This window comes from Trachypithecus francoisi, unplaced genomic scaffold (genome assembly GCF_009764315.1).
Source record: "Trachypithecus francoisi isolate TF-2019V2 unplaced genomic scaffold, Tfra_2.0 Lachesis_group10, whole genome shotgun sequence".
Taxonomy (NCBI): domain Eukaryota; kingdom Metazoa; phylum Chordata; class Mammalia; order Primates; family Cercopithecidae; genus Trachypithecus; species Trachypithecus francoisi.
In genome coordinates this window covers 34,043,268-34,066,651 of record NW_022681455.1, presented here as the reverse complement: position 1 = coordinate 34,066,651, position 23,384 = coordinate 34,043,268, and the positions used below count along the sequence as shown (strand labels likewise).

The 23,384-nt window shown below is 53.8% G+C and overlaps 1 protein-coding gene across 6 annotated transcripts in view; it reads left to right on the top strand.

The window, feature by feature from the left end:
- Positions 1–23,384, top strand: part of GRM4 (glutamate metabotropic receptor 4) — a 125,026-nt gene that overhangs the window by 5,777 nt on the left and 95,865 nt on the right. For all 6 annotated transcript variants that reach the window (XM_033216828.1, XM_033216831.1, XM_033216830.1 and 3 more), the window contains exon 2: positions 6,418–7,299. In XM_033216828.1, coding sequence (XP_033072719.1) covers positions 6,781–7,299 — 519 coding nt within the window. In that variant the 5' untranslated portion in view covers positions 6,418–6,780. The remainder of the gene's footprint in view (positions 1–6,417; positions 7,300–23,384) is intronic.

Genomic DNA, 23,384 nt, shown 5'->3' with positions numbered 1-23,384 from the left:
GCTTATCCTCAAACATCAGGTGCCCGGCCTGTGCCCACCTCAGGGCCTTTGCACTTGCTGTTCTTTCTCTTTGGAATCCTCTTCTCCCAGATGTTCACGTGGCTCATGCCTTTACTGCTTTTACTCTAGGATCAAATGCCATCTCCTCAGAGAAACCTTCCCTGATTATTCTTTTCTAAAAAAAAATCTTCTGGGTCATTCCCTGTCCCCTTACCTGCCTTATTTTTTGTCATATCCCCTGATCTCCTGAAGTTCCAGCTGTCTATGTGTTCATGTATTTGTTGTCTGTCCTGTGCCCACCCACTTTGGGACATGGGCTCCATGGGGCAGGCGTTTGTGTCTGTTTCACTCCCAATGTTTCCCCGGTGCCCACCCAGAGCAGGGCCTGGCGCACAGTGGGTGCTCAGAGCACCTTTGAATGTCACACTGTGGGACTGAATGGCTGTGGCAGAGGGGACTGTCTTCTGTGCTTGAGCACACAACAGAGTTGTGAGAATTCAGTGCTAGGTCCGAGTGCCACTCTGGACTGGGCACACTGCTGCAGATCCCCTGTCCTGGGCTCTGCTCTGGGCAGGGACCTGGCTTTGCCTGGTCACTTACTGAGCCTTTCCTGTGTTCTGAATCTTGGGCTGGGCATGGGGGACATAGAGATGAGGGCAGTGCTGTCCATGCAGGCCTTTAATGTGCTCCCAGCCTCATCATTGTTAACACGAGAGAGGTTCTGTGTTGTGTCATTAACTGCGGAGGAAGGAGATAACAAGAATTGTAATAATCAGGTCAGGCTTCCTGGAGGAGGAAGGATATCAGCTGCTTCTTGAAGGGAGAGCTTCACAGAGAGGAGGCTAGAGGGAATCGTAGGGAGAATGCAGGGGCAATGGATTTAAAGTTTTCTGCGCCAAGTTTACACTAGCATTAGGCAAAAGAATGACTCCCTCCTGCCCTCCCTCCCTGCTCTCCTCTGGGGCATCCCCCATGCCCATCACAGAGACAGTCGCCCCTGAATCAGGGCCCTGTTGTTTTGGCAGAACAGGGAGGGGACAGCTTGTGGAGTGGGGTCTGGGGTTTCTGGCATCAGGAGGCTTCCTGGTTCAGGCTGGTGAGCTGGAGCAGCTCAGCGGGGAGGGAAAGGGAAGAGGATTGGGGCTAGACCCCCACTATGCCCTTCTTCTTGCTCTTAGCTCTTAGCACGTGGCTGTGGCCATTCTGGCTGACTGCCTGGGAGCAGGGCTTCTCTTTAGGCAGAATAAAGCCCCAGCTGGCCTTGGGTGGGTTGAAGGTTCCAAGATGCCTTCTCATAGCTCAATCAATCCTTAGTTTCCCTGCCTGAAACTATGCCTCACATTCCACCATTAGAATCATTCCTGTGGGTTAAAGAATTGCTTATGGAAGGGGCCTTAAACACAGAAATAGATTACTTGAACGAGAGGCCCAGGAATCATTTGGCTCACATCACATCATTCATTCACTTCCACGAAGCCTGCTGGGGATGCCAGGCTCTGTGCAGGGCTGGGCTGCAGAGGTCAGCACGAACAGAGTTGTGCTGCTAGGATTTGAAGGGCTAACTGGTTATCCCCCTACCCCATACAGTATGGCTGGCAGGGGTGGCACAGTTCTGACAGTTCTGACGACCGATTCCTGTCCTGTCCTACAAACCACACCTCTGCCCAGCCAGTGGGGACCCAGAGGGATGGCAGAGGGGTCACAGAGGTGAGGGGAGGGGAGAGACCTCCAGTTCTCCCTCATTTCCCCTTTGGGACAGTGGCGCTGCCATCCCCCTTCTGGGAGATGCGGTATGTGGGCGATGAGGCATCTAAACAGCTCAGGAATTGAAACCAGACTCCACACAGCCATTCACAATTCTCAGCACTCCTGAGCACCTGGGCTGGGTGGGCCCTGCAGAGGCAAAGGTGAATGGAGATGAAGGAAGTGCGGGTGGGAACACAGAGAAGGTTGGGAGCTGAGAGGAAGGTGGGAGGGAGCTCTTGGCCTGGCTCTTTTTGCTGAACCCCAAGGGGCTCAAGCCTGAGTCCCCAAGCCCCTTTCCTATGGGAGCTGACCCTCAGAGGGCCAAGAGCAGGAGCCAGGGGCTCTGGCAATGACCCTGACTCTGGGGAGCAAAGGACAAGGTTGTTCCCTCTATTTGCCCTTTATTCTGGTGTTTGGATTTTATTCTATTTTCTTAGTTTTGGAAGAATAAAAGGAAACTCAGCAAAAAATAATTGGAGGTTTGGTAAATCACAGCAGTTCTCTTCGGATCTGGTTGTTGTTTTGTGGTTTGTGGTTCTTTCTGGCTTGGACCCTGGATGCAGGGGGAAGGATTGAAGTTGGAAAAGCATGAAGGTCCTGCTTGTTAATATTATACTAAGAAGTGGGCTGGGGCAAAGTGGCTGACATCTGTATTCCCAGTACTTTGGGAGGCTGAGGCTGGAGGATCGCTTGAGCTCAGGAGTTCAAGACCAGCCTGGGCAAGCAACATAGTGAGATGTCATCTCTACAAAAAAAAAAAAAAAAAAAAAGAAAAGAAAAAATTACCAGGGCATGGTGGTGCATTCCTGTAGTCCCAGCTACTCAGGAGGCTGAGGTGGGAGGATCGCTTGAGCCTGAGAGGTCGAGGCTGCAGTGAGCCATGTTTGTACCACTGCACTCCAGCCTAGGCAACAGAGTGAGACCCTGTCTCAAAAAAAAAAAAAAAAATGGGAGCGGGGACTTAGAAGTGGCCACAAGGCAGGTTCCTGGAGTCCCTGCACAAAAGCCCTAGATATCAGAGAGGTCCCAGCTGGGATGTGTGGGGACTCCCCCATCCCCCTTACTCTGACTGTTGGTGGAGGAAAGGGATAGCCTGCAGCTCTCCCCAGCCAGCTCCCCTCACATCCCCATTCACTGGAAAGAATGTTCTGGAAAACAGTGTTGGCCTGAGAGCTATTGCTGTGTGGAGGTGATCCAGTCGCTCTCATCCCTGCCCCTCAGGGCTCTCATTCCTCCATGCCTGGCTCTGTCATCTCCTGGAGCCAAGGAACCTAGTGGAGCCAGAGAAGAGGAGAGAGACTGGGAGAGGGTGGTGGGGAAGGGAGAGGGAAAGGAACGGGGAAAGAGGCCTGTCTGGGAGTAGGGCCCACACTGGCTTGGACTCAGTCATCCCGGCAATTTTACCTGGGGAAGGATGCCCCTAATTGACCCAGGCTTGAGCTCTCCTGGCTATTTTGGAATTGGCGGGGGAGTGTCTGAAAACTGGGCAAAGGACTTTAAAGAAGGACCCCTTCTATGTGCCCCCAGCTCCCGCCTCTGCAGAAGGAAGCAGGCCCTGCCCGGGAAGGGATCATCCGCCTGGCCCCCACCCCAACCCACCCCACCACACCCAGCCTCTGCTCTCAGTGGCTTCTTTCACTCATGGGGTATTTTTACTTTTCCCTTGTTCCTGTTACATGATCAAAGGAGGGAGGGGAAGCTAAAAGAGGCAGTGGCTTGCCCAGTTCTCTGGAGAAGCTCAGAAAAGGCAGGCCTGGTGGGACTGAGGGGTGGACAGGGACCTGTGGGCACGGGCTGGGACCCAGTCCTGTGGGAGGGAGGTCTCGCAGGGGATCTGACCAGCTTGGGACTCCAGGCTCTTGATTCTAATCTGCGGGTGTTTGCCTTTCTCCTCTTGGAGGCCTCCTTCCCCCATGGCGTCTGCCCTTCCCCGTGTGTGTATGTATATGTGTGTGTGTGTGTGTGTATGCGTGTGTGCGCGTGTGCGCACGTACTGCTCAGCCCAGACGTGCTCTGGCCTCAAGGAGAAGCCTGTGTGAGCCCTCACGAAGCATCTGGAAGCCTGAGCATGGCCTGACTGTCAAAAGCTGCTGTGTACTGGTCTCCCAGCCTGAATCTGCCCTGCTGTAGCCCCAGCACACAGCCTGTCATGATGCCAAAAATCCCTCCGTTTGAAATTCATGGAAACCGATCGTAAACTCACAGGACGTTAGAGCTGGCAAGGCCTGAGAGATCCTCTGGGCCAGCACAGAGGAGCAGCCAGGGGCACAGGCAGCCTGCACAAGCTCTGTGCCCCTGGCTAGATGTCGCTTAAGCACTTGGTGCCTTGCCTTCCTCATCTGTGAGATAGGGATAAAAATACCATGTAGCTCATAGGGATGTGGGGATTACATGAGAAAATGTAGGTAAAGCACTTAGAACAGTGCTTGGCACATGGCAGTGGTTATCATTTGCTGTGATTTCTCCACAGGACACCGTTGGCATTTGGACAGGATGGTGTTTAACTGTGCAGGCTCTCCCACCCACAGCTGGCCAGTTAGCATCTGTGCCCTCTGCCTGCACACAGGCTAGTAGCTGACTCCCCTCCATCATTGCAGCAACTAAAAATATGTCAGCAGGGACAGTATGGCCCCCAGATTGGATTCTACTCCAACGCACCCATTTTACAGATTTTCCTGAGAGCTAGCAGGGATGCGCCTTATCACTAGCTACTGCAGCAGGACCGTAAGATTCATCTATGGCTCTTCTGGTTTCTCTTCTGAATTACCTGGTACTGGCATTAGCAACTCATACCCCACCTCCTTTCACTCTCCATAGCCATCTAGGACAGAGATCTGGTAAACTCATTCACAGGAAGGCATGAGTGATGATGAAAGCTCCATACAGGTGCAGCTCCCCACTTTGTATTTTAATGGCTCTTAAGCCTTCCCCAAAGCACTGGCCTTGGCCCCCAGTCCTAGGTCCCCAGCTCCTGGCTCCAGGGGAGAGGGTGGTATTGTGAAACTTTCTGTCAGCTTTGCTGGGGCTTCCCCATGTGGCTGGTGTGGCTTCCAGTCCTGGATGCATCTTGGTTCACTGTGTGACTCTGGGAGAGTTATGTGATACCTCTGGGCTACCGGTTCACCTGCAGCATAGGGCCAGGGAGAATTAGTAGCCACATTCTTGGTTTCCGAGGAGGTAATGCGAAGGGAGCATTTTGAGGAAGGGGTGAAATGTGAAATGAGGGTCTAGAAGGCTGGAGAAGCTTAAGAGCTGAGGCTGGACTCTGGGGGCACTGCAGCTTCCTTCCCTCCCCTTGGCCCAGAACTGGAGCAGTCAGGCCTCTGTAGGGGGAATGACAGGTGGGGGAGGGATGACCCTGAGACCACTGTTTGGTCTTGATGGAGAGACCACATCTCTGGGGAAGCCTCTCAATCCCAACACAAGCTCCTCTTCCAACTGCTTGGGGAAACTGAGGCACAGAATGGACAAGTGACTTGCTGGTTTTCATTTGCCAAACCCCTGGGGAAGGGGGCCTTGGGTTTGGCCCCCAGCCAAGCCCTGACTCAGCTTCCATCTCTTCTCCCTGTGGCCTCTGAAGTGGTGGTGAGGGAGGTTGCTGGCTTTGAGTGGGGAGGCTGGGGTAAGGGAAGGAACCCCCAGGGGAAATTAGCCCAAATTAGCAGTGAGAATGAGGAAGGGCTGGTGTTCTCTTCTCTACCCTTGCAGATAAATATTTAATCACAACAACAATAATAATGATGATGATCTTAATAATGTGCAGTAGCTCAGGCCGTAACCCGAGCCCCGCTCTCAGAGGGAGGAAGTGGGGTGGGGAGAAAGAGCAGTGGAGAAATGGAGAGATGAAGAAAGTCAGGAGAGGGAGGGAGGGAGGGAGGGAGGACGGATGTGCAAGCTGAGTGGAGGCCTGCTCCTCATGCAGGGGCTGCTGCCTTTCCCCTGCTCTGCCTGGGGTAGCTGTGTAGCTGGGGTGGAAGCAGGAGAGTACAGGGTTCACCTTGCGCTCCCTGATTCAGGATGAAAATCCAGAACCCCCACAGCCTCAGCTCCTCCCTGGTCTTCCCTTGGCCCAACCTACACCACTACATTCCAGGATGATTTCTTGAGGGGGCCTTATTTGTGTTCCTGGGTCCCTGAGTCCCTGAAGAGCCAAAGTGTCTTGGGTTCCAGAGCTGAGAGCAGGGAAGCTGGGCTGTAGTAGGCATTGTCTAAGCTTTATCTGAGCTTGTAATTAAACTGCATACTCCCTGTGTGATTCAGGCAAAATGCTCTCCTGCTGTGGGCCTCAGTTTCCTCATCTTTGTAATGGGATTGGGCCCATAGGACCTGTTCTTGCTCTCCTTCATGTGGGTGTGTTGAGGAAGGCCGCTCTTCCTCCCAAGCTAGTTCGAGGCTGTTCCTGGGGCGTGTGCTCTCTGATGCCCGGGCTACTGATGGCAGTGGGTACAGGCCTTAGGAAGCTTCAAACATGACCTAATTTCTGCCCTACACTCTCCCATTTAAGCCAGAGTTGAGCAACGGCGGAGAGGAAACCAAGTTCAGGAGATTTATGGAGTCTTTGGCGATAACCTCTAGCATTTCCTTCTCTCAGGCTCGTGATGAGAGATGAGACTAGCTAATGTCTTCTTTGGGCTTCTGTTTGATACTCTGTCTCTCTTTTCCCCTTCTAAGGTTGGTAGGAGGAGAGGATTGGAGCTGTTTTCTCCTTGATGCCAAGATACGCCAAGCTAGGAGCACTCTGCCCTTTCCACAGTCATCCACCGAGAACAGGCCTGCAGGACGGGACAAGGATCAGAGCCTTCCTGCAACCCCGGCCACTGTCTGCTGTCTGTGGGCCTGGACTGTGTGGGCAACTGCGCTTGGCCCGAGTGACAAGGAGGTGGGAGAGGGTAGTAGCATGGGCTATGCGGTTGGCTGCCCTCAGTCCTCCTGCTGCTGAAGCTGCCCTGCCCATGCCCACCCAGGCCGTGGGGCCAGGGGCCTGCCAGGGCTAGGAGTGGGCCTGCCATTCATGGGTCTCTAGGGATTTCCGAGATGCCTGGGAAGAGAGGCTTGGGCTGGTGGTGGGCCCGGCTGCCCCTTTGCCTGCTCCTCAGCCTTTACGGTCCCTGGATGCCTTCCTCCCTGGGGAAGCCCAAAGGCCACCCTCACATGAATTCCATCCGCATAGATGGGGACATCACACTGGGAGGCCTGTTCCCGGTGCATGGCCGGGGCTCAGAGGGCAAGGCCTGTGGAGAACTTAAGAAGGAAAAGGGCATCCACCGACTGGAGGCCATGCTCTTCGCCCTGGATCGCATTAACAACGACCCGGACCTGCTGCCCAACATCACGCTGGGTGCCCGCATTCTGGACACCTGCTCCAGGGACACCCATGCCCTCGAGCAGTCACTGACCTTTGTGCAGGCGCTCATCGAGAAGGATGGCACGGAGGTCCGCTGTGGCAGTGGCGGCCCACCCATCATCACCAAGCCTGAACGCGTGGTGGGTGTCATCGGTGCTTCAGGGAGCTCGGTCTCCATCATGGTGGCCAACATCCTTCGCCTCTTCAAGGTCAGTGCCTTGGTTGGTCCCCTGAGGTGCTCTTCCCCCAGCGGTCTCTGCCTGCCACGCCCCAGGGTGCCAGGCCTGGCCGACCAGCCCCTTTTTCCTCCTCTTTTCCTCACTCCAAGGGACAGTTTTTCCCTCAGAGCAGTGTCCGAGAATTTGGGGCAGCTCTTCCTGGTTTCAGTATGTTATCTTGTGGTCTTAGCATAGGCACAGCAGAGTGAAAGGCATCGGGACCCAGCCTTGTGGCGCTGACCGAGGTGCTGAAACAGCACCTGCCGCTGGAGGCTTGGTGAGCAACTCCACTCCTCTCCAGGGAATTCTGCACCAGGAGGGAAAAGGATGTTCTGGAGAATGACAGAAGGGAGGAGGAGATAGGTAGACAAACAGATAAAAAGATAGGCAGGTGGATAGACAGAAAGGCAGACAGACAGATAAGAAGAATGGAAATATGAATGCTGGAGATTGCCAGGGAGAAAAAGCAAGACTTTTGTTTTGACATTGTTTTCATATAATTGCAGTTCCCAAGAAAGATATGTTTTTCTTCTGGGTAGTTGAGGAAGCTCCCTGTGGCCCTCCTGTCCCACCCGAGATTATGGTTGGAGAATGTGTCCTCATTTTTTGGATGGGGTGTGGAGCTGCTGAGCCTGCAGAGAATGCAGATGAGGATGGGAAAACTGAGGCCTGAAAGAGTAGGCGGTCTCTGTTTCTGGTGCCCTGGGCCCTGAACCAAGCTTCCCTCTGTGATTTCCTTCCTTCTGCCCTTCTTCCCTGCACACCTTTCTCCCTTTCCTTCTGGAATCCCTCCCAGCCCCTCCTTGCCGCCTCCTTTCCTCTCTTCCTGGGGCAAGAGCTGCTGATTTGCAATTCAATTGGAGCCAAGTGCTTCGCTAAGCTGCTAAAACAACTGAAAGCTACCGGGTAGAGAGAAAAACATTACAAGCATTTTACCAATAATTATGTGCCCGTTTCTCTCTTGGAGCCTGCCTTGTTTGCTCTGTGTGTGTGCGTGTGTGTGTTTGTGCATGTTTGTGTGTTTGGGGAGTGGAGGAGAGAATGGGGAGAGGGAAGAGGAAGGGACACAGTGGAAGCTGTGTGGTCCCTCCCTCACCCTGGTGTCAGATTGTTGGCCTCTGGAGTTGACCTTTGTCTCCCTAAAGTCTCCAGGGCTAGGAAGTAGACTGAGAGAGGCTGTTTTGCACCAGGCATGGTGGGGAGAGCTGAAGCTGGACCACAGTCACCGGGACTCTTTCTGGAAGCCATTGGCCCACTTCCCATGATGCATCAGGATTTGGGGGCATGTCTGGGGGCCCAGGTAGAAGTGGAGATGAAGGGAGAGGATGGTCCCAGTGTTGGGGTGGGGGTGAGGAAGCTTGTGGGTGGCAAAGGGAGGAGGCCAGAGTTGTGCTGTCACATGTCTGGGTGGGGCAGGACTTTTGCTGTTGGCTGCTCTGGGGCTGAAGAACACGTGTGCCCCTACCTGTGTATGCAGCCATGTCTCTGGTATGCTCTGTGGGCCTCAAATATAAGGCTTTTCCTGGAGTATTGGTTTTACTTGATGAGTTGGATGAAAACACAATTTTAATTTTAAAACAAATGGATGCATTATGAAGACTGCAAAATTTGTACATGGCTTTTTTTTTTTTTATGATCAGTGGTTGAACATGGATGTGCGTAGTTTGAAGATGAAGCAGGAAACTTGAAAGCATTTCTGCCCTCGCGATAGGCAGCTGGAACAATCCCTGGGGGCTGTGTTGCTCTGATAATCTTTCAGAGTTCTTTGGCAGGATGGTTCGGGAATGGTAGCCTGGTTCAGTCCTCCCACCGCACCCAGTTTTGCAGTGGGGACTGGACACAAGAGGAGAGGAGGAGCTGGCTAGGCTGTCCCAGGCCAGGGCCTAGTGATGGCTCAGGCCACATGAGTCATCACTTCAGCCCGCCTGGCCCTGGCCTGGGAGCTGAGGCAGTATGGGCCATCCAGCAGAGGGGACAAGCCCTTGGACTCCTCCTTGTCAGCCTGGCAGGGTGGGGCACAGATCCCCAGCCTCGAGGAAGGCCACCCCATAAGTGAGGCTGCTGTATTCTCTTTATCTGAGCTTGTAATTAAACTCCTTTAGTGACTCTGGGTCTTTCAGAAAGATGGTAAAACAGCCTGGTCCAGCCCTTGAACCTGTGACATTGGTGAGGATCCCTTCCCCTGTTTTTCAGAGCGGAGTGAGTGCCTACTTTACAGGGAGGCAGAGAGGCCAAAGGAGCTGAGAGTGCCCTGTCACTTGGTACATGGTGAAGGCTCAAGGAATGGTCACTCAGAGTTGGGTCTTAAGGTGTGTTCTTGGGAACACAGATACTTTGAGATGAGATGCTCAGTGCCCCAGACAGGGGAGTGGGCTCTAGCTGCTATGCTAACCTCTCCCAGGGTGGGGAAGGGCCAGGGTGGGGTGAAGGGCCTGGGGTGAAGAGCCTTACCATCCTGGGGTTCATGATGTCCCCTGTCTGGACACAGAGGAGCATGGTGCAGTCTCAGTTTGGTCTGTGCCTCCTCAGGACACAGGATGAAGTGGTTGGGGCAGGGGTCAGGAGCCCCCCCAGGCTGCACAGAGAGCAAGGCAGGACCGGGAGGTAGAGACCTGGGGAGTGGAGAAGAAAGCAGGACAGGCGGGCAGAGCTGGACAAGGAAAGGGAGGGGCGGTGGGGAGGAAGCCAGCCGGCTGTGGCCTGCATTCCCTCAGTCCCTTTTAACGGCCTTAATGTTCCAGGCTGGCGACAAGAGGCCTCCTCAATAATTAAACTGATAGAAACAAGAGGCTGGGTGAGAAACTTAAAAGCCATTTACAGAAGCAAAAAGATTGAACTTTGGGGAGGGAGGTTGGGAGCAGGAGCCTCAGGAAGGAGAGGGTGAGAGAGGGATGCCTTGGGGGAGGGGACCTGCGCCCACTACCAGGTGTCCATGTCAAAGGGCACCACTGCAGCCCCTGTCCTGCTCCCCTGATGATGGGTTAATGTGGCCTGCTGGGAACTTGGCACCAGAGGCTGTGATGACAGCTTTCCTTCCTGCAAGAGGTGGACTTCCGGTGCTTGGCTCAGAGGGGAGCCCTGGGTGTGGGGGTGATTTCCTGCATGGAGAATGCGAATGGGGTGCAGTCAGGGTCAGGATGTGAGCAAAACTCACAAGCCTCAGAGCTGGAAGGGGCCAACCTCTTGCTCTACAGGCATGGAGGCTGAACCCTGATAAAATGACAGGGCAGGGCTCAAAGCCAGGTCACCTCTCCCAGGCCTGACTCCTGGGAGACTGCCTGCTCAAATTAGCTGAGTCAGAAGTGGGAGTTGAACGGGTCTCTGTTGGGGACCAGAAGGCCTGACTCTGGGAATTCATAGGTCTGACAGCTTCTATCCCTAACTTCCCTGCTCCTACCCCTTCCTTCATTCGCAATTTGTCCCATTCTTTCAGGACAGGGCTGCTGATGGGTGTGAAGAATACTTTTGGGTGGGCCCCCAAGCCCAGTGGTTGTAGCCTGTACAATGCACTGTTGGGGGCCCAGCCCACGTTCAGGCCTGGGTTTGAATCCCTGATCCACTAGTTACCTCACATCCACTTACCATGTCAGTTATTTACACCATATGTGAATGAGCCCATAAGACCTCGTGGCTGGCGTGGTGGCTCACATGTGGAATCCTAGTACATTGGGAGGCTAAGGAGGGTGGATCACCTGAGGTCAGGAGTTTGAGACTAGCCTGGACAACATGGTGAAACCCCGTCTCTACTCAAAATACAAAAATTAGCCAGGTGTGGTGGCATGCGCCTGTAATCCCAGTCACTCGGGAGACTGAGGCAGGAGAATCACTTGAGCGCGGGAGGTGGAGGTTGCAGTGAGCCGAGATCGTGCCACTGCACTCCATCCTGGGTCACAGAGTGAGACTCTGTCACAAAAAAAAAAAAAAAAATCCTTTTCCTGAGAAGTCATTGTTGGGGGTAGGAGGAGCAGACTGGAGACACCCCCGGAGGGAAGCAGTTTCCAAGTTCTGTACCTGTAAGAGCTCAGAGGGATCCAGAAATAATTTCTTTGAGTCTTTTATTCATTTTGCAGTGGAAAAGCTAAGGCTTGGAGAAGGGGGCGCTGCACAGCATGGGGGGAAGCATTTGGACTCTGGAGCCAGGCAGCCTGAGGCCTGACTACCCTGGCAAACTGCTTAACCCTTCTCTGCCTCAGTTTCCTCATTTGTAAAATAGGGATGATAATGGTGCCAGCCTCATAGGACAGCATGGGGATGAAGAATTAAGGTCCAGCTAGGTGTGGTGGCTCATGCCTGTAATTCCAGCACTTTGGGAGGCTAAGGTGGGCAGATCACCTGGTCAGGAGTTCGAGACCAGCCTGGCCAACATGGTGAAATCCTGTCTCTACTAAAAATACAATAATTAGCTGGGCGTGATGGCAGTTACCTGTAGTCCCAGCTACTTGGGAGGCTGAGACAGATGAATCTCTTGAACACGGGAGGCAGAGGTTGTAGTCAGTGAGATTGCACCATTGTATTCCAGCCTGGGTGACAAGAGTGAAACTCAGTTTCAAAAAAAAAAAGAGTTAAGGTCCAAGAAGGCCTAGCATGGTGCCTGGCACACAGTCAGCCCACAGGAAATGTCACAGCACAGCTTGTAGCTGGGCCTGAAGTCAGCATGAGGGACTCCGCTGATGCGGAAGAGGATGGAGTGGGCAGGCAGCGCCAGACGGTGACCTTTAAGGCTGATCCCGGAGAGTTTCCCACCATCTGCTGGGCCTCTGTGTCTTCCTGCCACGAGCGCGGCACTCAGTGTTGAGACTGAGCAGACAACTTCGGGTCATGAGAATTTCTTGCTATCACGAAATGGGGCGTGGGGAGGGGGAGCAGAGGTGGCCTCTGCGTGCCACCCCCAGCCTGGCGGTGTGAGTTCCCTAGTCCCATGTTGGGCTGTACGTGCCCTCTAGGCTTTTGGCTGCTTCTGGGTGTGGCCCTGGGGGAACACTGGCTTAGATCCCACAAGATGTTCTGTCGAGGACGTGGCTTTGTGTCTTTATGTGTTTTCACTACACAACCAGGAGGAACTCTAGAGAGAGCCCACCCACCCTACTGCAGCCTGCCCATCTTGACCAGGCCAAGGAACCTGGAGGCAGTTTTGACTACCGTGTTTCTGTTCATCAGCTCACCCTGCAGGCTGCACTTTCAGAACTTGTCCTGGACACGACAACTCCTCGTGGCCTCCACCCCCATAGTCTCTTACCCAGCCCATTACAGAAGCCCGATCTTTCCTCTCCCTGCCTCTGAATGGCCTCTCCACAGCCAAACCTTCACTCAGCAGCCAGAGAGATCTTTCTAAAACCCAGATGGAATCCACTCAACCCTCTGCTTAAACCTTTTATTGGCTTCCTGTTGCTCTTCGATTAAAATGTGAACTCCTTTCCTGTCTGAGAGGCCCTGTGCTACCTGATGCCCCTGATGTCCCTTTGTCTCTCCGGGCACTGCCCACACCAGTCATACTGTTTTCTTTATGCTCCTTGAAGACACCATGTTATTTTCCAACCGCAGGGCCTTTACACCTGCTTGCCTCGCTGTCTGGAGTCTTCTCCTCCCACTCTTTGAAGCCGGATCTTTCTCATTCAGCCTTGAGCTTAAATGGCTTATCTTCAGAGAAGCTCCCCGGCCCTTGGCTATTCTGTCTCTTTCCCTGTTCTTTTCCTTGATGGCGCTCATCACAGTCGTGGTCATGAACACATTTGTTTTCCTTTTTGCTATTGGTGTCCCCTCTAGCCCAGAGGTTAGCAAACGATAGACCAGGAGCCAAATCTGGCCCGGTTTTGTACACTTCATGAGCTAAAAAAGACCTTTATGTTTTAAAGGGTTGAAAAACAAAATAAAAAGAAAAATAATGTCATGATACAGGAAAATTATGTGAAACTCAAATTTCTGTGTCCATAAATAAAGCTTTAATGGGAACACAGTCATGCCGATTCACTTATGTCTTGTCTGCGGCTGCTGTCAAGCTACAAGCACAGAAATGAGTAGAGGAGACAGAGACGGAGCTGGCCCCTGCTAGGCTCTACGCCCCACCTATGGAACTCCCAGCTGATGTGGGCCCATGGTGGCCCTCAGGAAACCCTCACCAAATGGACTCATGGAGGGATGAGGAACGGGAAGGAGGCCTCTGCAGCCCTCATGTCTGCAGCAACAGCTGGGCTGAAGTCTTGGGAGCTAAAGTCTTGGGAGCTCCCTGCGAGTTCCTGGCTGTGGGGATGGGTGTGGCTGGACCCACCTTACCAGTGGGTCAAGCCAGTGCCCTCTAGTGCCCACTACTGGTGGCATCCAGGGTCAGCTGGATGTGTTTCTTTCCCCCCAAAACACCTTCTCCAGGTCCCCACTGACTCAGGGAATTTTTCACCTAAAGCTTTGCTGCTTGTTAAAGGGGATCACCACGTACCATTTTAGGTGGTCATTAGAGATTTGTCCCAACAGAACTGTAAATGTTGGGGGTGGGGGGCAAAGAGGGACCCTCTCTAAGAGGTGACTGAGGTGAAATAATTAGAACATTTACATAGCACTTACCCTGTGCCAGGCTGGTCCTAACCCTCACAGCAACCCCAGGGGCAGGTACACAGTTGTTATCCCTGTTTTGCAGAACTGAGAACTAAGGCACAGAGAAGCTAAGCAACTTGCTGAAGGTCACACAGCTAGTAAGTGGTAGAGCCCGGATTTGAGCCCAGGCCATCTGGCCCTGAATCTACCTTTTTTCACCACTCTGCTCTCCTCCTTCTTGACCACCAGCTAGGGGTGGGTTTGAGACCTGGCCTTATGCTTACTTACTGCATGGCCCCTACAAGCCTCAGTTTACTCGCCTGTGAAATGGATGTGATGATACCCAGTTGGTAGAAGCGATAATGTGCCCAAAGCCCTCAGGAGGTGCTCAGGGGAGGCTGGGGATACAGAATAGAATTTGATAGACGCTGGAGTGCTCATGAGGTGCTGGGGAAGGAGAGAAAGGGTTGTCTGAAGTAGGTCTTGCTGAGGGTGACTGTCCGGGGCAGTTCTCCTGAGGGGAGGTCAGAGAAGCCCCCTGCTGAGATAGTCTCTTTTTCCCCCAAACCCCCACTGTGGTGAGAGCCTGGGAGGGGGAACCTCCAGACCAGAGCCAGACCCAAGCCTGAATAGAGAGGCGAAGGGACGTGGAAGGAGGGGAACCCTGGCATTGGGCAGCCCCAGCAGCCCTAAGGGGAGGCTCAGAGCCCCCCTGGCTACTGGCAGTCAGTCATCTGTGTGCCCTTGAGCAGGCCCTTCCCTGTGGAGTGGGGCCAGTGGTGTAGAAGTTGCTTTGCTTAGCGGCTCTCAAGCCTAGTGGCTTGTCACAATCACAGGGGAGTTCAGGGAGCATTAGATTCCTGGATCCCCAGTGGGCCGATGAGACTGTGAGCCCAGGGTCTTTTTTTGGACACTTAGTAACCTCAGTTGGCCACTGACCCAGATGCCTCAAGTCCTTGGTTTTCTTCTCCAGGGAGTGCCCCACCCACCCTGCAGTCCTCTCAAGCCTGCTTCCTCCAAGGGGCACCCTGAGGTCTGGGAGGGTTTGGAGTGGAAGCAGATAGGATGGCAGCTTTAGCATGCGGTGACTGGATGGGCAAACAGGCTCATTCCTGCAGAGTTAAAAGGCAAGCGCGGAGGCGTTTGGGGGCCTCTGGGAAGACCTCCTAGAGAGGCTGTGGAGGCAGGCCCCGTAGGCTCCTGGAGCCCAGCTAGGAGCTGATGGGGCCTCTGGATGTGATGTGTGGCATTGTGGAAGGGCTGAGGTGGGGGCTGAGTCTCGGGGGGTCCTCAAGTTCATGACTGCTGGCTTCTGGCTTCCTCTCTCCCATCTGGAACTCAATTTGTCCATCTGTAAAGAGTCATGCATGTATTTGTTCATTTACTGAACCTACTGGCCATCTCCTCCATGCCCGGCTCTTCTAGAGCAGCGGTCCATCTCAGCTGCACATTGGAATCACTTGGGGGAGTTTAGAAAAGCCTCATACTCTGGCCCATCTCAGGAATTCAGATTTAACTGAGATTGGGCCTGGGCTGCCCGAGTGATGACAGGTGCATTCCAAGTGCATTCGAAGTGAACTTGATCACGCAGGAAGCACACGGGTGAGCCCTGCCCTTATGGGCTTCCACACTGGGGGGAGAAGGCAGGCAGTGAGAAGACAAAGCATGTAGTATGCATCGTCAGGGGAGCAGTGCCCTGCAGAATCACAAAGCAAGGAGTGGCTGGAGAGCCGCACCGGAGGGGATGTCAGTCTAGACAGGGTTGGTGGGGAGGCCTTGTTGCAGAGCGTACTTTTGTACAGAACCTGAATGGAGTGGAGGGGCCGTCCTGTGGCTGTGAGGAAGAGTGTTCTAGGCAGAGCAGTAACATGTGCAGAGACCCTGGGGGCAGGACTCTGCTTGGCTGTTGATGTGAGCGGGGAGCTTGAGATGCAGGTCCGAAGACAGTCCGGGGATCAGGGAGAAGGCCTCCAAACCCCTCCTCATCCTTCTTGCTGTAGAGGGTGTCGTGGGAGGACAAGTCACCAGGTCTCTTGGGACCCCTGTTTCCTTACCTATAAACTGGGCAGATGGTCCCTGAGCAGTCCCTGTGAAGCCGCAGAGGTGAGAGCCCCCTGGGAGAGGCTCATTCTTCCCCTGGGCTCCCACCCTGATGGCTTTTGCCCACTTGGGCCTTCCTGGGCCTCATCAGACCCTAACCCATTACTCCCCCAGCCTCCAGCCTGAGGATGGACAGAGTTGGGCGCTGGAGACCAGAGAGAGGAAGGGCCAGCCAGATGGGGATCCCCGAGGGGCAGTAATGTGGTGGCTGTCGCATGGACCCTGGGGCCAGCTGGCCTGGCTTCATACCCTTGCTCTGCCATTTGTTGCCTGGGAGAGCCTCTCTGTGCCCCCATTTCCTTGTGTGTAAAATGGGGATGCCTGCAGCACCCACTTAACAGGCGCTGTGAGGATGAAATGCGTGCACAGCAAGGCCCAGGGCAATGCCTGGTGCATAGACCATGGAGTGTGGAACACAGCACCGGCTCTGGAGGCAGCATGTGGTAGGTGGTGCAGATCCCGGCCCCAAAAGTCTGACCCTCCTGAATCTCATTCATCTCAGCTGGGAAATGGACAGAATCACGTGCACCTTTCTGGGTGCAGGTGAAAATCACAGTGGGAGCTGGTAGTGTGGCGGGCTTACACAGGGCCCGGTCATGTTTGTCCTCATCTCCTGCCAAAGGAGCATCCAAGGGGGCTTTGAGGGGTGCGGCCTGAGTCATGAAGGGTGGGGAGCATGGTGATGGGAAGGGGCATATCACCGCACTGAGCCACCGATGACTCTGGTAGGTGTGCCAGAGCCTCCTTGCATGGGGACTTATTGACCTGGGGTTCTCTGGCCCTTCATACTGTTGGGTGGCCCTGCTGCGGGCACTGGGGTGATCTCTGGCTCTCTATGCAAGGCAGGGCTGAAGGTCTTCCCTTGCCAGTGAAGCCACCTGTGGCCCAAGTCCTGCTTTCGGGGCCTGCCTCTGCTGCCGACTCGCTGTGTGACCTTAGGTAATGTGGCTGCCCTCTCTGTAAATGAGAGCACAGGATTAGGCAGGCTCTGAGGTGACCGCGCTCCTCCTCACCTGGTCATGCTTTGTGCTTTCCAAGGCCTGCCTCCTGCCTTGCTCAGGCCATGTCCTCCTGAAATGCCCTTCTTGCTGCCTTGTGGGCAGTTAGACTGACTCGAATTCAGCAGGACTTAACTGACCTTCCCAGGGCATGTGGGGGCTCTTGCAGGAATCGTGTCTCTCCCCACAGTTCCTGAGCACCTTGAGGGCAGGATTGGGCTGAACCGCTCTTGGTCATCCCCTCAATTTCCAGTGCCTGGCCCAGAGACAGACAGACAGACAAACTGGGGAAGCCGCCAGCCCGGGGCCTGGGTGTGGAACTGAGGGACAGGATGGTGCCCACAGCAAGGGTGGACCCCCATTAGTCTGCAGGGTTAGCCCCGCACCACCCCCGCCGCAAGGAACTGTGTACCTTCATTTTTCTCCCAACCTACTAAGCTAGCATTTTTATGACCCAGACATGTTGGAAATGAAAGGAAGGCAAATTCCGCTTTATATCCCAATTGACCTTTATGCCTGCCACTCGCTGGAGGCCTGGGCTGGGGGCAGTGAGGAGAGGCAGGGCCGGCCTCGATGCTTGGTTCCATGTGGAGAGTGGTGGCCCGCAGCGCTGTTGCGGGTAGGGGAACCGGAACACAGTTTTGCCCCCTCTTTCCCTGTCTGTCTGTCCTTAGCTCCCTGCCTCCTTCTGTCTGACTGTGGCTTTCTGTTCCCCTCTCACGTGTTCCACCCCATCTCTTTCTTCCCCCTGGGGCCTGTTGGACTCCCTTGTTGTCCCACACCACCCAAGCACAGAGACAGTATTGGGACTCCCTCTCTGTTTGGGTGGTGTGGGACAGCCTCTGCCTTGGTGGCCTGTGGTTAAGGGCTGGAGGCAGAACGGCTGCCAAGCCCACCTGTTCCTTGTGGGACACATCCCAGCATCTCGCCTACTTGGCTGCCCACCTGCTTGCCCACCTGCCTCATACCTTGATTATGGCCTCGGGCATCTCAGTACTGAGCACTTCCTGGTGGGCACCCACCCCACCCAGACCCCTCCCTCCGACTCAGAGTGCCCCTCAATCCCACAAGTCTTGGCATTGCTCAGGGCCCTGCTCTCCTTGCCTGTGGGGTGAGGAGGGCTGGCTCTGCAGACTTCCCAGGGATGTGGGGAGACCTGGCCGGGTGCAGAGCTTCAGAAGGGAAACCACAACCTGAGTTCAAGCCTCGGCACTGCCACGTGGCTCTATGGCCTTGGCAGACCACTCACCCTCGTGGAACCCACTGTCCAGATCTGTAAAATGGGTAGAGTGGCTGCATTAGCTGCAACAGCACAAAGTGACTAGCTCAATGCCTAGCACATTGTAGGCACTGAGGAAACAGGAGCTGTTGTAAAGTGGGCCTGTGTGTGAGCAGGAGGCTGGATTCTCCTTCCTGTCCCTCCTCTCATTCCTTTATTCCTGGACCTCAGTTGTCTCCAGGCCTCAGTTTCTCCCTGGGGTCTGCTGAGAGGTGGTGCCCCAGGAGGAGGGATGCTCTGCTCAGCCCTGCCCCTGGCCCAGCACGGGTGCCCTGAGCGGGGATCCGCCTCGAAGGCACTGCCTGGTCCTGGTCTCCAGCCAGCTACAGGGCGGAAGAGGGATTGAAAAGTCATCAGAGTTGAAATCTCCTGGAGAGGGAGCTCTGGCTGGGCAGAGCGGGGCCCTAATGGGAGCGGACAGAGGTAGCACTTGCCTCATTCTCTGTCCCTGGGGCTGTGGCTGAGGGGAGGATGGGCAGCATCAACCTCTGTCAGGGCCCTGCAGAGGGTGGTGTTTATGTTCAGTGCAGTCTCCTCCCTCTGACCCAGCTCAGGCTCTGGAAGCTGTCAGGGAGTCCAGTGAGGTCCCCACAGCAGAGCAGCTGGAAGAGAACAACCCTTAATCCCAGGGAATGAATCCCAGTTGGGAGACCCTAACCAGGGAAGGAGTCTGAGGCTTAGGACTGGGGGGCGATGTGTGAGGGTGAGTGGTTTCCAGGGTCGGGTCTGTTCTGAGAGGAGACTTCAGCAGGAAGTGGAGTGTGCGCTGCTCTCACCATGCCGCCTTTCACTTTATTGAAAATGAGTGGCATGTTCAATGGGGGTGTGTCATGAAAGGCTTTCTCTCTTTTACCAAGGTGTACATATATCTTAATCAATGATTTAAAACATATGGAAAATAGGGCCGGGCGCGGTGGCTCAAGCCTGTAATCCCAGCACTTTGGGAGGCCGAGACGGGCGGATCATGAGGTCAGGAGATCGAGACCATCCTGGCTAACACGGTGAAACCCCGTCTCTACTAAAAAAATACAAAAATCTAGCCAGGCGAAGTGGCGGGCGCCTGTAATCCCAGCTACTCGGGAGGCTGAGGCAGGAGAATGTCGTAAACCCGGGAGGCGGAGCTTGCAGTGAGCTGAGATCCGGCCACTGCACTCCAGCCCAGGCGACAGAGTGAGACTCCGTCTCAAAAAAAAAAAAAAAAAAGGAAAATTATAGAGGATAATATAATGAATTACCCTGTACCCAAGACCTGGCTACATATTGATATCTGCCAGTAACAGTTTCAAAATTGTTTAAGAAAGAAAACTTTTGCATACTGGGTGCGGTGGCTCATGCCTGTAATCCCAGCACTTTGGGAGGCCAAGGTGGGTGGATCACGAGGTTAGGAGATGGAGACCATCCTGGCTAACACAGTGAAATCCTGTCTCTACTGAAAATACAAAAAAATTTGGCCAGGTGTGGTGGCACGTGCCTGTAGTCCCAGCTACTCAGGAGGCTGAGGCAGGAGAATCGCTTGGACCCGGGAGGTGGAGGTTGCAGTGAGCTGAGATTGCACCAATGCAGTCCAGCCTGGGCGACAGAGCGAGACTCCATCTATAAATAAATAAATAAGAAAAAAACTTTGCAAATATGATCAAAGGCCTCTGCATACACCTCCTTGCCCTCTCCCTTCTCTTCCTCCTTGGAGGCAACCACTGCCCCATCCTGGAGATGTCTTTAAATCTCTTAATTCCTGTGCACTTAAAAAATACAGGCCGGGCACAGTGGTTCATACCTGTAATCCCAGCACTTTGGGAGGCCGAGGTAGATGGATGACTTGAGGTCAAGAGTTGGAGACCAGCCTGGCCAACATGGTGAAACCCTGTCTCTATGAAAAATACGAAAATTAGCCAGGTATGGTGCTGCACGCCTATAATCCCAGCTACTTGGGAGACTGAGGCAGGAGAATCACTGGAGCCCAGGAGGTGGAGGTTGCAGTGAGCTGAGATCACACCATTTGCACTACAGCCTGAGTGACAGAGCAAGAATCTGTCTCAAAACAAAACAAAACAAAACAAAAATATATATACATATCCCACACATAATATTTAGTTTTATTTTGCATGTTTTCTCTTTTTAAGAGACAAGGTCTCCTCCCTCTGTCACCCGGACTGGAGTTCAGTGGTGTGATCATGGCTCGCTGCAGCCTCGACCTCCTGGGTTCAAGTGACCCTCCTCCTGCTTGCCTCTGGAGTAGCTAGAACTATGGGCACGAACTACCACATCCGGCTAAGTTTTAAACTTTTTTGAAGGGACAGGGTCTCGAACTCTCGGCTTCTAGTGATCCTCCCTACTCAGCCTCCCAAAGTGTTGGGATTACAGGCATGAGCCAGTGTACCTGGCTTATCTTTTGTGTTTCATGCATGATAAAAACAGGATCATGTTACATGTGTTTCACTTGCTTTTTTGGCTCAGTGCCATGTGGCTCTGTGGTTGCTGTGCTCATTTTCTTTGCTGTGTAATGTTCCACGGTATGACCATGCCCCTGTACAGTTACTTGTTCATCCTCTGGTCGTGGGCACCCAAGTGATTCCACAGTGATCTTTCTGTTTCTACAACATCCTTGCCGATGTGTCCTTACACTCTGGGGGAGCTCCTGGCGGCGCATGCCCAGATGTGGCATTGCAGGCCCGTGGGGAATAAGCCTGCCAGTCTTTCTCAGTGCTGCCCCGTTGCTCTCTACATTCTGCGCAGGGAATGGTTTCCAGTCCTATCTCCCTGTTGGAATCCCCCAGGGCCTGTTAAACACAGGTTTTCACAAGGTGCCAGGGTCTATTAATGTAAAATGGGGGGTGGGGGAGTCAGGGAAGGCTTCCTGTAAGAGGAGAATGAATGCTGAGACTCAGTGGTTAGGACACAGTGAGCTAGGTTGAGGGCTGCTGGCTGGCAGAGAGGTCATTCCAGGAGGCGGGAACAGCCAGACAAAGGCCTGGAGGCCTGGAGAGAGGGCGTGATGTGCTCGTGTGTGGAGATTGGCTGTTCTGCTCCTGGGAGGCTGCTGGGGCTGAGGGGGTGATGTGGCAGGAGCTGGGGACATGACAAAGGTATCTTCCTGCCCGAAGTGGTAGCTCCTGAAAGCCAGGTCTCTGGTTGCAGCTGGAAGGAGGTTTATGAGAAGCCTGAAGTGCGAGGAGATGTTAAGTGCCTTATAAGTACTTTGATTATTTTAAATTCCTTAAGTGGTTTTCTAAGATGGTCCTAAGTATCCCAGGGACACAGACACAAAATCAATTAGGAAAGTACAACAAACCCAACAGGGGGAAAGAAGGGGAAGCCAGGAGCCCTCTTACCTGCCTTCCCTCCCTCCCTCACCCCCACAGGACCTGGCCAGGACTCCCTCCCTCACCTCCCAGCCCTGGGCCAGGGAGCCCTAGGCCCTGTGCTGAGGTCTCATGGAGGGAAAGAGTGTGCGTGCTGGGGAGGGGTGCCTGAGTGTCTCCTTAAAAGATAGGTTTCTCTCCTGAATGAACCTTTATTTGGTGGTCTTGGAGGAGACTGGGTTCCCCAGGCCTGGCTTCCTCAGCCCCACAGATGCAAAATCTTTGGGCATTCTTTTAAGTTACGGTATTACTGTTTGAATGTATCATACATTCCCATGGTTCAGTCTTCAAGGTACCAAGAGACACGCCCCCACCCCAGCCTGGCCCTGGAGGCAGCCATTATTCCCTGTGCACCCTTCCAAAGAACCTCAGGCCTACACACGGGCTGGGCTGCGTGTTGCACGCTTGCAGAGGCTGGGTTCTTTGGAGATCCTCACCACCGACCTAGGGTAGGAAGGGGATTAAATGCATATATATGGCCCTGCATTCTGCTGCCTCTATGCCCCCGAAGCTGCAGTGCCTGCTGGGTGACCTTGCAGCATTCCCAGGGACACGCTTCGTCAGTGTGTAAGGACCTTTTTCTTTGTGTGGCTGCGTAGTGCCCCTGCTTCTGGTCTCCACATAATGGACATTAGGTGGTTTCCAGTCTAGGCTCCGACAGAGCTGCTGTGGAAGTCTTTGCATGGGCGACTTTGCACGTCTCTGCAGGACAGACTCCTCCCCACAGAGGGCTGGATCAAAGGGCAGGTGTGTTTGCAATTTCCCTCGACGTGGCCACCTTGCCCTCCTGCCAGAGAGGGGCAGGACTGGTCCAGTGGTGCCCTGTGGCTGGGCCTCCATCTCTGCAGGACATGCCCAGAAGGAGGCCCTGTGGCCGATCCTGACCTGGCCTCATGTAGCAGGTCAGGGACTTCGTCACCTCTTTCTCTCTCCCTCCCTCCCTCCCTCCCTCCCTCCTTCCCTCCCTTCCTTCCTTCCCTCCCTCCCTCCCTCCCTCTTCCTTTCTAAAGAACTTTTCTTACCTTTTTCTTTTTGACAGAGTCTCGCTCTGTTACCTAGGCTGGAGTGCAGTGGTGCGATCTCAGCTTACTGCAACCTTCTTCGCCTCCTGGTTTCAAGCAAGAAGGTTTCCTGCCTCAGCCTCCTGAGTAGCTGGGATTACAGGCGCCTGCCACCATGCCTGGCTAATTTTTGTATTTTCAGTAGAGACCAGGTTTCGCCATGTTGCCCAGGCTGGTGTTGAACTCCTGACCTCAGGTGATCCACCAGCCTTGGCCTCCTAAAGTACTGGGATTACAGGCATGAGCCACCGTGCCTGGCCTCATCACCTGTTTCTTTTGTGGATCTCCACAGAATCTAGAGGGATGAATCACACATTTTTATTTGTTTTAACAGAGAGGTGTCAATATAGGAAAACAAATCTCAGTTCCTAAAAGAAGGGAGGCAGAGAACCTGTTGGAAGTTAGCAGCAAGTACCTGATTCAACCATGACCATTTTAATCTTCATGAGAGATTAAGTTAGTGGGTTTGGTTCCAGTTTGTACAGTTGTATTCATTAGGTAAATGTTTACTGAAGATCGCGACAGGCCCTCAATTTTGCTGTTGAACAAGGAGGTGGGTTTGCTTTTGTTTGCTTTCCAGTTCAATTAAAAAATGCATATTTTATGTGCACCTTGGGAATTAGCATGTGAGGATGGCCCACGGTTTTCAGGACTTTCAGATGCCTGCTGTAGGTGGCTTCTGGGCATTTCGTAGAAACTGCAATGGGACAGAGGGCCTGGTGGAGAATGGTAATAGGGAACTCAGGGATAAATC